The sequence below is a fragment of the Scomber scombrus genome, chromosome 2 (genome assembly GCF_963691925.1).
Source record: "Scomber scombrus chromosome 2, fScoSco1.1, whole genome shotgun sequence".
NCBI classification, from domain to species: Eukaryota; Metazoa; Chordata; class Actinopteri; order Scombriformes; family Scombridae; genus Scomber; species Scomber scombrus.
Window position 1 is genome coordinate 26,564,556 of NC_084971.1, and position 14,367 is coordinate 26,578,922.

The window sequence follows — 14,367 nt, forward strand, 5'->3', positions numbered from 1 at the left end:
CCGACCACTGTGTCTTCAATTGGAGTCATAACCCATCAAATAACACAAGGTATTAACATTATCACATCTCAGTTGCTTCTGTTAACACACAGTACATAGAAACCATAGATATATACACAAAGATGCCACATCTGGGCTGTGTGACACATCCCAGCTGCTGCCATATTAGATTATCTGCAGTAGAGAATAGACTTTTGTGCTGCAAAAGCCAAAATTAAGGCACAAGGAATATTAAATGGTGCTTTTATGTTGACTAAACTCATTTAAGATTATGACTCAACTTACAATGATCATACAAATGCAGCCCACAACTTTTCCTGCTGTTTTTGGTTTTGTTTCTATGGAGTAATTTACATTTATGGTTATAACTAACTTTTAAAAAATTATCATAGTATCCATTTAACAATGCAATATGAACATGGAATATAATTATAAAGTAGGTACAAAATATAAACTCAACTTTAATTATATCTATTAATATTAGCCTACTATCACTTTGCATTAAACGTTATTTAGTAGTATTTTGTTATTTAAAAAAACATCTGTTGATCATCAAAGTATTCTGTATTACACATAAATGTCAAATATTTGTTATAAACCAGCTTCTGGAGAATAAAATGATTGATCGATAATTCAGTGAGTTATGACAGCTGTAAGAGCAGATAGACCCCTACCCACAATATTCTTGTATGATTACAGAGGTGTGGCGACTCCATACCAGGGTTATTTAGTTAACTAAAACTAAGACTAAAACTAAAACTTGCAGTGGAAAGAATAATTCAGTTAACTGAAATAAAAATAAAAATGATAGTTTAAAAAAAAAGAAAGAAAACAAAATAATAACAGGCTAGTGGCAGTAGGTGGCAGCAGAGCGGATGCCTGCTTGACGTACATTTTACGATTTTCTATACAGAAGAAGTTGTTTCAGGCAGAAAAACAATACACAGCACAATATGGGAATATTTAGACCACGACCCGACAGTAGATAAAAGTAAAAGTGCAGTGATGAAGAGAAAGACTAAAACTAAACTAAAACTACTTAATCACTTGTTAAACTAACTAAACTGAAATAAAAAAACTAAATAAATATAAAAACTAATGCAAATTTCAAAACTATAATAACCCTGCTCCATACACATCAACAGCACCTAATGTGGCATCTACATGTATACAGTATATCTATGCATAAAAACAAACTTTACTTTGCTTCCCTCTTTCTTGTCCTCATTTTGCCCCTCATCTGACACCCTCCTCTGTCCTCTCCCTTTCTGATTGCCAGTTGGTGTCACACCTCCACTCACGTCCCAGCCACAGTCCAGTCCAAGTGCCTCAGTGTTACAGCTGCGAGACATCCCTGGTGTGGTACGCTGCCCGCACTGCCATCAGGTCGTCACCACCAAAGTCACATACCAACCTGGGAAAGCTGCCTGGTGCGCGTGTTGTCTTTTAACAATGATAGGGTGAGACAAACAAATACACAACACATTAACATCTAAAGTCAGAGTGCTGAAACAGCTTTAACAAGGTCTCATCTACTTATCATATTTTATTATGTGTTCTAGGTTGATTTGTGGTTGCTGTCTGATTCCTTTCATGGCACATGGGATGCAAGACGTACATCACTCCTGCCCGCAGTGTGGAAAGCATTTGCACATATTTATGAGATGACACTCTGTTGACTGACTGCCTAAAATCTTACAATTTACATAGTTTTGCAACAAAATAGCTGAAGATACTGCTTCACATAGAGGAAAAAAAACAGTGGATCAGTATACTGACACAAGTGGATTACACTACAGGACTGGTTTGAAAAGTTTCCATGGACTTTTTGATGCTTTCTTTTTTTCTTGTTGTAAATACTTGGCACAGATATCATGCAATCACCTGCTGTTGTATTTGTGTTTTGTTTTGTTTTTCCGGCTCTATGAAAGGTAATAGACACCTTTCAAACCTACAGTGGGTGAGTATTTGATGATTAAAAGAACATCATTTTAGGTGCATTTCTAATCATATCCTCTTTCTGGTGGTTCCTCGGGCTGACATTTGACATATTTGTGTCATACATTCTCCTCTTGTTCTAGAAGAAACAGGCGTACAAGCATTTCTAAAATACATGGAAGAAAAACCGACAGAAACACATTTGAAGAGGAGAAAATATTTATGCAGAAGGCACCACTTTAACACCTGTTAGCAGCAGGTTTAATAAAGCACAGTCAGACTAAAGTGACAGATGGGTCATTTATGATTTAGGGATTTTAATAAATGGTAAAAATGGAATAAAACATTTTCTATTGACTATTAAGGAGGCAACTTATTGCAATATGAGTGCCCGACATGTTTTTCTTGGCTAAAGCAGATGTGTATGTAAAACATATTAACTTAACTTTTCTGGTCATTAATATCACACATACTAGTTTCTAAACTGATTTTTATTATTTCTATCAAAGTATAGACCTACCACAAGCTTCTGATCTACATATACAATTAAACAACCCACCTTAACCGTCCTAACAGGGTGTTAAAGACTCTGTATCTCCTGGTGCACGTTGTCTATTTAAGGGTAAACAAGCTGTGATTTATTTTCTTGCATAATTCCTCTTATTAAGAACGTCCATGCTGAACCCACACAGGTGATTTTAATTATTCTGATTAGACATCTTCTCAGGACTGTGTGGGCATGGTCACAGTTTGATGGCATTTTCTTTTCAGGGCAGGACAAATCACACCTTTATCATTCTTATGAGTACACAGAGTTTGTTGGTTTCATGTAGCTCCAGTGTTGCTCTGCCCACCTTAAACCTGACACACTTCTAATAATCCATAGTAACTAAGCACACCTGTGTAGGTCTTTAAGGTTCAATAAGCTTTTTTCACAGCAATCGTTTTGATTTTGACTGTCACACACAGGTGTTAATAATCACATTAACGGTGGCTCAGATGTATTCAAGTGTCCCAGTAAGCCATGACCGTGTGACAGTGAGTCAGCATTCATGATACCAGGAGCCTGAAACTGAAGCTGTTATATGCAGTTCAGCCATCATTACTTTAATTTAATTATTAACACCTGATTAACCACCTTTCCAGCTGTGACATGCAAAATGTCTGTAATATCTGTCCAAATCTAAACAATAAAACTAAAAACACAGGAGTGGAAACTGCTGCCACTCAAACTGATTTACACAACTTTTAGTTACACAAGAAAACAACTTAATTTAAATGTTTTCTGAAGCTATAAAAGATTTGTTTGCATCAGTAATTATTGCACATATTTGAGTAATACAGGTTTATTTTTATTTTCAGTCACTCAAACTCTGCAATTGTCCAAAAATATGCAGATTGTGTCTCTAACTTGTCTTAAGTGTTGAATACTTCAGCATGTCACATACGTAACGCACAACTTTAGTCAATTACACTGGTTATATTCCACATATATCGTTTACAGACTAACTCTCTGCAAGAAAGCACATAAAACACATTTTTCCGGATGTTAAACTACTCCTTTAATGATGTAAGATATAGACTGATATAGACTTGATGTGAATGCTACTGTAAGTATAGAAAACAGGGTGACGGTTGGTTGGAGGATACGGCAGCACCTGGACTGCTGGGTCTACAGCAGCGCATGCTGTAATGCAATGACTGACTAATGAGCCTTCTGTACCTGCTGTTACACTTTCTTTTTTATGATCAAAATGTTTTATTATTTATCATTCTATCATGTTGATAGAGAAATAAAACTGATCTTGGATACTTATTAAAATGCTTTGCTCTTATTGTATTAATTGCTAGTACTAAGATGCACAATGTATATGTGTGAGATTGTGAGAGTGTGCATGGTTTTGTGTTTCCATTTTGACCTTGTTCAAGGCTAACAATGTTAGGCAAAGGGCACAGAGATATTAGTGATATATTCTTGATATGACCAGCAGCCAATAGGAGAGATACAGCAGGGCTCAGATAGGAAAGTTAATCAGCTACAGACTGGTGGGTCTAGTCAGTAGATAACAAAAGCATTCACAACTACCAGCTCAGAACACTGACACACACACACACACACACACACACACACACACACACACACACACACACACACACACACACACACACACACACACACACACACACACACACACACACACACACACACACACACACACACACACTTATCAACCCTTCATTTCACCACTCCCTCCATACATTCCCTTCAAGCGTCTTCCAGTGTCCAGTTTGTCAGTCTGCAGGTGAAGCGACATGAGGAGACTGTTGCTGCTGGGGGTGACGGCCTTCTGTCTCTGTGTGTTTGTCGGCGCTGACACACAGCCCGACCGACAGGAAGACGAATCTCTCCCAGAGAAGGATGGAGTTTTGCAGCTGAAGAAGGGAAATTTCAAGAGGGCGCTGAGACAACACAAGCAGCTGCTGGTGCAGTTCTGTAAGTTACATACAGAGACTCACACAATTTGAGCTTTATAATAATAATAATAATAATGATCACAATGATTGACAGTGAGTGACTAAAGAAAGTCCATAGTTTACAAGGACAGTATAGTATGAGTACCACTAGCTCGTCCTTTAAAGTAAATGCAACACACTCAAATATGGACAAATCACCATCATTTACCCTACAGCACAACTAAATATGTTTGAGAAAGTTGTGGCAATTCCTTCTCATCTTTTTTCTGCTTATTTGAGTGAAAGAAACTGTAGCTGGCTGTAGCAGGTTTCAACAAGGACAGCGGCACCATCAGAGTTGAGCCACGTCTCTACAAGAGATAAGTCTAATTGAGAGCTCAAATCTTTCATTATAAAGGACTTTGTGGTGATCCTACATTAAGTAAAATCATGTTAGTTATAGATAAGGCTGGCTGCTAGTTGAATATTGGATTTCTGAGATTATTCTTTCTATGTAATCTTTTTTCCACGCTGTAATCTTTGACTACTAATTGGAATTATGGGCATTGAAAGCATCTGGGAACAAGAGTCCTAGTGAGTCTATACCTGAATGAGATGATGGCAGTGGTGCAGGGAAGAAGTCAGCTCGCAGTTGGGGGCCGGAAGCCCTCTCAGCTGTCTGGACATGTGGCAGGGGATAATCAAACTGTGGGAGTGTTAAAAACTAAGAATAAAATATGTTGTGTGTTAAAATCTGTGCACCCAGTCTTTACCTGCGTGTTTATTAAACTTATGAATTACAAGAGTATATAATGTAAGAGTATAGTACTGTAAGTCCTCTATATTCTATTTATCATCATATTTATACTCACTTGCTGTGTGTGTTTGTTTCCATCTGTGTAGATGTTCCTCTAACTGGAGACGGCCTTCGTATATCAGCAGCGTTTGAAGGAGCTGCTGCAGAGCTTCAGGGGTCAGAGGTCAAACTGGCAGTGATTGATATAGCAACGGAGAAGGACCTGGCTAAAGAACTCAATGCGACAGGCTTCCCAGACATCAAGTTGTACCTCTCTGGAGATAAAAACAACCCTGTGCAGTGCCCAGGTACGTATAAATGAATCAGATATGTCAAATACATTCATACGTTGATATAAATGATTACAGCAGGGGCGATTCTAGGATCAGACCTTTAGGGGGGCTCAGCTCAGATTTGAACTTATCCTTTAATTGCTGCCTGGTCTCAGACAGCTAAAAGTTTCGTCGAGCTCTTGTGGATGAGAACAAATGAGCCAATCAGAGCTTGTGCTTGAGTGTGCTGCTAACTGAGATCTGAATCCAGAGGATATGATATGGTATAATCATTATTATTGTTTGGCTGTGAAAAGTATCATAAGTGTAACTTAATTCTTAATCCATCTCAACTGCCTAAGGACACAAAATGAATTTAGTATGAGCTGACAAAAAACTCATATTGTATCATATCATAACAGTTTAATCACTCATCATGATGTGCATGCAACCATCTAATAAATACAAATTAAATATGCACATGATGTCATTCCATGCAGACTATCAATATTAACAAACAGTCTGAACATATTGACTTTAATAGAGTCAAATCTGGATGGGAGAAGGGCTGTGACTGACAAATCAACTAATTTGCCAACTACCTTCCAAATGTTAGCGATGACATCTTGCCAGCAAATTACCATCTGTTGCTTGGTCAAACTGGCACAATATTCAACAAATATCTTCATAATTGCTTCAATTATTTGTGCTCTCTTTTGTGCTCAGTTTTAATTAAATGCAGCCGGGTTGTTGGTTAGCTTGGCTGTTAAATGTCCATGTTTTTATATTAATAATTCTCTGTGTCCTGATTCTTCAAAACAAAAAACTTGGTGGTGAATTCCTTATTTTATTCCATCAGGACACTTCATCATGTACCATAGCTTATTTATGAAGCAAACTGCTCAAATATGGAGCCCAGGAGGGGCCAAAAAAAACAACAAATCTTTGCATGAATATGGAAGCTTTAATTATTAATTGGGGACATGAAATGCTAAATTAAGAGCACAAATTTGTTTTCGCCCCTCCTGGGTTCTGTGCTTAACTTATACTAACTGTATGCTGATAGTTCAGCCTTTGTGTCAACTGAAAGTATTAAAAGCTGTATGCACGTCTCTACTGCCAAATCAGATCCCACTGCCACAGAAGAGCTGAATATTGTTAGTTTTGGAGTCATACTCAACCTGAATATCAAACTACTTTAAAGAAATAGTGTTGACATTTTAGGAAATACACTTATCCACTTTACTGAGAGTTAGATGAGAATCAGTTTCATTTTCATCTTTGCCCACTTTAGCATAAGGACTGGAAGCAGGGGGAAACACTGGCATTCTTCAGAGTTATAAAATATGCCAACTAACACTTCTGAAGCTCATTAATTAACACAATGTCTCCTGACTGTCTAATCCTGGAGTCTTGTTGTCACGTGAGGTTACCAAGCAACCAGCTGAGACTCCAGGTGCGTCAAGGAGTAGTGACGTTATGTAACTTCCATCATGTGTCCTTCTCAGACACATAATGTGTTAATTAGTGAGATTTAGAGGTGTTAGGAAGTGTATTTCTCAACTTTGGAGAGAGTGAGAATTGATCTTCTTTTCTATGTCCTGACCATAAAGACAAGGTTCCTAAAATCTGAAACTGTTTCTGTTGAATTTCTCTTTCTTTGGGCAAAATATTGAAGGTGAAATCATTTGTTTTTCCTGGATTGTGGTTAAGTTCCTCAGAGCTCGTCTTCCATTGTGACCTGGCTAAAAAGGAGAGCGGGGTCTGCTGCCGATCTCATCACTGATCTTAGCAAATTAGAGGCCTTGGAGGAGCTGCAAGTGGTCGGGTTCTTCAAGGTGAAAACCAACTGTTTCATTTTCATTTTACTCTCATTGGTGCTGGACTGAGTCTCTGAATAACTGTTTGTGTGTGTGTGTGTGTGTGTGTGTGTGTGTGTGTGTGTGTGTGTGTGTGTGTGTGTGTGTGTGTGTGTGTGTGTGTGTGTGTATGTAGGAGCTGAACAGCGAGCACGTCCAGGTGTTTTATGACGCAGCAATCGGCCTTCCTGATATTAACTTCTCTGTGACAGAAAGCAATGAAGTCATCAGCAAATATGGTCTCACACATGATGTCGTAATGCTGCTAAAAAAGGTACACACACACACACACACACACACACACACACACACACACACACACACACACACACACACACACACACACACACACACACACACACACACACACACACACACACACACACACACACAGATAAACAGCAACACAACCTACTGAATAATTTTAAATTCATTCATGTAAAATCTTGCTCAAAGTTTTATGTTTCCAGTTCTACAATGTTTTACTTTTTAACATTTCATTTCATTATATTTGTTTATTTCATTCTGTTTTATTTTTCTATAACTTTTATTCAATTTTGGTGCTGAATAGTTTTTCCTGAGTAAAGCACTTTGTTGCGCTGTTTTAAAAGTTTAACATTTTTTTAATACAGTTAATAACATTTATTATACAGTATGTATTGTTAAAGATAATTATGATTTACTTTTGGAAATAACTTAAATAGAAACTACTCAAATGATGACAGGTGTTCTACATCTTTATTAATTATAATTTCATTTTATTGCTTATTTACCACATACATTTGTACTTCCACATAGATCTAAAAAGTCATTTACATTTATCTGGAGGAACATTTGTCCACACACAAGCCTGAATTTTTCACTTTGTCCCTCCATTCCTCAAATATGGAAAAATAATCATATATACATAACTGAGTTTAGGTGACTTCATCACATCTGCAATTTTAATAAGCTAAATTGATGCTTTGGTAGAAGTAAACACAGAGCATGTATATAGAAATAAGATATAGCTTTATCTGGGCTATGGAAATGAACAACCCCACTTTTAACGTGTAACTACATGTATGCTGCACAACCGAACATCGACACACTTCATATGTATTTGTGTTTTTGTTACACAAATAATATCAATAAGAGAACACTTTGGTGGACATTTTGGGTGTAACAGACACCAAAACAAACTGCTGTAATGCATGAAAGTATTTAAATTTCAGTGGATCATTGCAGTCTCACCTTTATGTTGGTGTGTGTGTGTGTGTGTGTGTGTATATATATTTCTCTCCGTCTGTGTGTGTGTGTGTGTGTGTGTGTGTGTGTGTGTGTGCGTGTGCGCGCGTGTGACTGCTGCAGTCTAAGCTCATCCAGGCTTACAAAATGATGCCTGAGACATCTAAAGAGGAGCTGATCATCTTTATCACCGTCTACCAGATGGATCCAGTCACTGAGTACACTGGAAAGGTAGTGTTGCATGCAAAGTACATTTTAACACGTAACTGCTCTGCTGCACAGCGATGGCAGCTTGGATCAATTCTGGGTCTTATTTACAAATATTTACTTTGCACAAATATGAACGTGATACTTGGAAAAATGCTTCCATATTTGAAGTGACACCCAACTCGAAAGCTAGTATCAAAAATGTTTGAAAGGTGGCTGTTAAAGGACAGGTTCACAATTTTTAAAGTCTGTCTTAAAACAACAGTCAGGTGCCCAAATGAACCTTAACACATGTTTTTCTTTCTGTAATCATTCCTCCTGTTCATACTGGACATTAAGAGATCCTTTTATAATGGAGTTTCAATGCAAGTGATGACAAAATCCACAGTCCTCCTTCTGTGCAAAAATGTATTTAAAAGTTTATCTGAAGCTAATATGAATCTTAAGCAACCTGAATCAGTCAAATCAAGTAGATATTGTTCAATATTATAGTCTTTTTAATGCCAAAGTCCCTCTTTTTGTTATTATTACAAAAAATACTAATATGGTTTTTCCATTCATTACATCATTACATTGTAAACACAGTAAAAAGGAATCCTCTAAAATATATTTAAAGATATATAATTATAAAATATAACAATAAACTAAAATGTTAATTACAATGGATTCTACTGGTGACAAGCAGTTAATTCAGGTATAATTGGAGGATTTGGTGTGGTGTATTATTTTAATGTTACATTATATCATATAGTATATTTTGATTCATATTGTACCATATTGCTTTCTTGGCTGGCGCGGGCCTCTTCTAGAAATTGAAATTTTGGAGCTATGTATATTTTTATAGAGTATAACAAACAACTGTGACAGACTCAACTGTATAGCAACACAGCTGAGGTATAATCATTTTGCACTTACTGAAAACCACCTTTCAGTGTACAGAAAGGTGACAAACGACAGTAGAAAACCCAACATAAAGTGTTTTAGTACAACGTCGTTCCACCCAGAAAAGCTTAAGTGTTCCTTTGTGTGTGAAACTCTACATAGGGAATGAAATGTATTCTTCCAGAAGATATTCCCTCACATGAGTCACATCATTTTCTTATTCATCAAACCACCCAGTGACCCATCATGTCCTGTGTGAAAGCATCTGCATTATGTTTTTCTATTTACCTTTTTTTTGGTCAACCGTCTGTACATCGAGCAAATGCATCCAAAGCACTTTTACTATAAAGTATAATAATTTCCTATATATTGTTAATATATATGTATTTATGTTATTTCCCTCTCTTTCAGACAGCCACACAGATCTTAACATCGCCTGTATTAAACCACGCCATCCTGTTTGTCAATAAAAGCTCCGACTTTCAAGACATCTACTCTGCCTTTAAAAGTGCTGCAGAAGCATTCAGGCTGAAGGTAGAGATCACACACACACACACACACACACACACACACACACACACACACACACACACACACACACACACACACACACACACACACACACACACACACACACACACACACACACAAGCAGCATTATAATACATATTAAGATGGTCTTCACCTCTGCATGTGTGTGTCTGTGTGTGTGTGTATTCAGATTTTATTCGTGTTGGTGAACGTCGATGAACCTCGTAACGGCAGGGTGATGGAATACTTCAAGGTACGAGAATTTGAGGCTCCTCTCATCCGTTTGGTCAACCTGACAGATCATGTGACCTACCACCTGCCCTCTGAAACTCTGGATGTGACGACTATAAAGGAATTCTGCCAGTCGTACCTCGATGACAAGGCCAAGGTACCTTAAACTCACATCTGGTGTGTGATACATGACAGAAACTGAGTTGGCGTGTTGCTCTGACGTGTTTATCATGTTTGTTTGAATGTAACAGCCAAAACTGCAGAGTGAGCCGATACCTGAAGGATGGGACAAGCAGCCGGTGAAGGAGCTGGTGGGAATGACGCTGGAGAAAGTCGCCTTTAACCCCAACAGGACTGTTTTTGTTATGTTCTGTATGTAAACACACTTTTCATGAGCGTTACACATTTCCTAGTCAGAAGAGATAGAGGTGGAAAGACATCACAGTGCCTTGGTTAAAATTGGATGGAAAAAAGGTTTAGGTTTAATAAAAATTCATAGCTTTTAGGCAAAGAGGTCAAAGTAATGTGTAACAATTTCAAAAGCATTTGAATTACTTGATGTATAGCAGCTTGTAACAGGAATATTAGACTGGGTGCAGTTACTCTTTAAAGCTGCTCTAATCAATATTTTCATATTAACCAGGGTTTAAAATTAACTTCTTTTTCCACTGACCAAATGGCTTGTAAATGTTCAAATTTTAGCAGCCACTCAATTCCGATTACCACTGTTTTTTTGGCTGGTAAATGGAGCAAATCTACCAGCATATTTTATCAGCATTTGGCTGGTGCTACTTTCGAGCCCTATTATTAACCATAGATAAAATGCATACTGTGTTAAAAGATACTTGTAGTGATGAACCCACTGAGAATTATCACCTGACTCTGCAGCTTTATGGAGCATTTTAACGTCTGTAAACTCACACTCACCAACACCGTTTTAGAAAGCAGCTCTCACAGCCCCACAGTTCGTTACCCCTCCAGTACCTAACACCAAACAGACAAAATAGAGATTAGCTAGTGAACACAGCTAAAGAGCTAAATATATCCCTTGAGAGTTCATTGAGACGAAAACAGAGATTGAATATTGGACTTACATTCTCCAGTTGACCAGAAACACAACTCCCAATGAATGCTAATGTTGCTAAATAAGAAACTTTTTGTCATTTTTAAAAATTTGATAATCACTTAGCGTTGTGTTTTCAGCCTGTTTTGCTGTCCCAAAATTGCAAAAAAATCAATTAATGTCAACTAAATTTTCATTTTTCAACCAAATTGGCTTCACTTGTCCTTTCAAATCAACATTGTTCCCTTGTACCAAGATATATCAGTACACACTGTGCTGGTACACTGTAAAAAACACAGTAAATTGTGAATAATAAGATTGTACATTGTGGGTTATAATCAGTCTGTATCTAATGTGTATTTCAGATCTGCCCTACAGTCGGGAGTCCCGCGCTCTGTTCCCGCTGTGGGAGGAGCTAGCTAAGGCCTACAAAGAGAAAGAGCATGTGGTCATTGCTCGCATGGATGCCTCAGCCAACGACTTCAACTTGTCGATGCAGGGACGATACCCATCGCTCTGCCTCTTTCCTGCTCTATACGCAGAGAGGGTATGAATATTTTAGAGTTAACGTGTGATATCTATGATTTTTTTCTCTTTTTCCCCCCAAACTTAGCTAGTTTTGGATGTTTACAACTCAGACGCTACTTATAAAAGTAACACATCACAAAGGGAAACCAGTCTTCAATTCAAGTGAATCACATTCATTTAGAAATACCAATGACAAGCTGAAAAAATACAGATTGCATGTGTTAAACTCACTCTGTGGAGGTAAATTGATTCTCATTTGCTTACACACGTTTTCTGAAAGCGTACCTCATGTTGTCAGAGCTCTACACTCAAATCCAAAAACACACACACACACACTCACACACACACCCCACCACACACACAAAAGGCAAAATTCCATGAATCTCCAGCCTCCTCCCTCATTGTTAGACCGTGGTTGTGTTAATTGTGTCTCAAGTCCCAGTGTTAATGTGTAAACAACTGAGGGGAAAAACTGTAATTTGTGACCTATGTGTTTGTCCTCAGATGGTGGTTTACACCGGTAAGCCGAAGCTGAAGGACCTGGTTAAGTTTGTCAATAAAGAGATGGAGAAAGCCAAAAAATACAGAGTTAAGGTAGATCATCTCACACCAACATCACTGTCGTGCTTCGAGTTTGTGTGTTTCACGTGTCCTTTTTAGAGCTGCTCTTGTCTGTTTTGTTAAAAATAGACTTTTCTTTGTGCTTTCAGGAGGATGAAGGCAGGAAGAAGTACATCGAGGTTGCAAAAGCTGAAGAGGCAAAAAAAGCCGAGGAAAATAAAGATGAGCTTTAATGCACGAAAAAAGATAGTACAAAGTGTGTGTGTGTGTGTGTGTGTGTGTGTGTGTGAGAGTGTGTGTGTTATTATACATTTTAGTCACCTACCTACCTACCAGACTGTCGTTAAACATCTGTCCAGTCAAATCCAATAAAGTCTTCAGTTAAAAATTCTGCCTACAAGATTCATTCATTTTTACTCTGTCTATAATTGAAACTTAAAGCAGGCTTTATGTTAGCTGAAACATGTTATAATAAACCAGATTAACTGATAACACATGTGTGATTAACACATATAATAGGGTTACAGAGGCAGACTGTTCCCGTCTCCATGTTTCCCAACATCAGGAGCAGGTGGAAGTGTCAGAAAACAACAGCTGATCGATACCAGCTGTGCCGACTGATTGCATCAATTAGAAAGGCTTACAGTTAAAGTAAGTGTGCAGAAAGTGATGATGAATAATGTATGCAGCACCTGACCAATATGTCAATGTTATCGGCTGACATCAGTTTATTATAAATACATCAGTATCAGCGTATGTGTTGGCTGATATTTCAATGCAGAGATATGAAATTAGAGAAAAGAAGAAACTGTCATAATTATAGTTTCTCCACCAGAGAGCAAGTTTATTTTTCAACTGCAAAATGTCTTATTCAATATATATCTTGGTTGAAATTCTTTAAAAGACTAATGTGTTAACTAAAATGTTGGTGTTTGAAAGTAAACTCCTAAATACTGTTATCAGTATTTGCTTCAAAAAACAGCCCAACTAAAGACTAATGATAATAAATTTGATAGGAAACTACATATAGTAGCAAAAACTGACAAAAACTGAAAACACAAAATATATATCTATGATATTTATCACGATATCAATATTAACATTAATCTAGTCTATAATAAAATATATCAAATCTTTGATAGTTTCTGTAATATTTTGTCATTTGGAGATGGCAAAATAAATACATGCAAATTTAAAAAATAAAATAATCAAATTAATGTTCAAAGCAATTAACTGCTCCACTTTACAATAACCAATACTCTTAACATGTAAAACAAAAGCTTAAATATCCAATCCAGGCATTTTTTAAAGATGTAATATACTCCACTTTGAATAATAATTTGTTTCTGATATGTTTTTCCACAATAAAAATATCATGTTGAAGTCCTTAAAATTACATCTCCTCCTTCTTCCTCATTAAAAATCCCAGAGTCTATGAACATGCAAATATATTTAAAGATGTCTCCTTCTTCACTGTTAAGACCATTTTCAGTGTTTATGCACCGGACGCTTAACATTTCTACATCACCCTTGTGTAAGTACATTTTGGACCAGGACTCACATCCAAACTAGTTGTAATGTCATAAAAGTCAAATTTTCAATTAACACAGAGAAACTTTCCTCCATCAGCAAATAAATGTGAAAACAGCCTTCCTGTGTAAAACTCAAACACACATCAGTGAAGCTCAAACATCCAACTGAAGGAACAAGAGTAGAGGGACTTTAAATCATTCTTAGTAGTAATTTTTATGAGTGCTGAGTAGTCTACAATCATTTGGATTAAAATCTTTAGTTTGGACAACATGATTTTGTAAAAGA

The 14,367-nt window shown here is 37.1% G+C and overlaps 2 protein-coding genes across 2 annotated transcripts; both read left to right on the forward strand.

Annotated features, from left to right (window-relative positions):
- On the forward strand, positions 1-1,668 carry si:dkeyp-75b4.8 (LITAF domain-containing protein; the record flags this gene model as incomplete). The annotated part of the gene is made up of 3 exons (XM_062426199.1): positions 1-49; positions 1,280-1,460; positions 1,563-1,668. Coding segments are annotated over 3 exons (336 nt in total), but the record flags the coding sequence as incomplete, so codon positions are not given.
- Positions 1,669-3,370: 1,702 nt separating this feature from the next.
- On the forward strand, positions 3,371-12,915 carry zgc:136472 (uncharacterized protein LOC678514 homolog). Its single transcript, XM_062435983.1, has 11 exons — positions 3,371-4,432; positions 5,296-5,496; positions 7,174-7,298; positions 7,456-7,593; positions 8,670-8,777; positions 10,047-10,169; positions 10,357-10,554; positions 10,649-10,769; positions 11,826-12,007; positions 12,493-12,582; positions 12,699-12,915. Exons 1-11 carry the CDS (start codon positions 4,252-4,254, stop codon positions 12,780-12,782), a joined length of 1,551 nt encoding a protein of 516 aa, XP_062291967.1. The 5' UTR covers positions 3,371-4,251; the 3' UTR covers positions 12,783-12,915.
- The last annotated feature ends 1,452 nt before the right edge of the window (positions 12,916-14,367 follow it).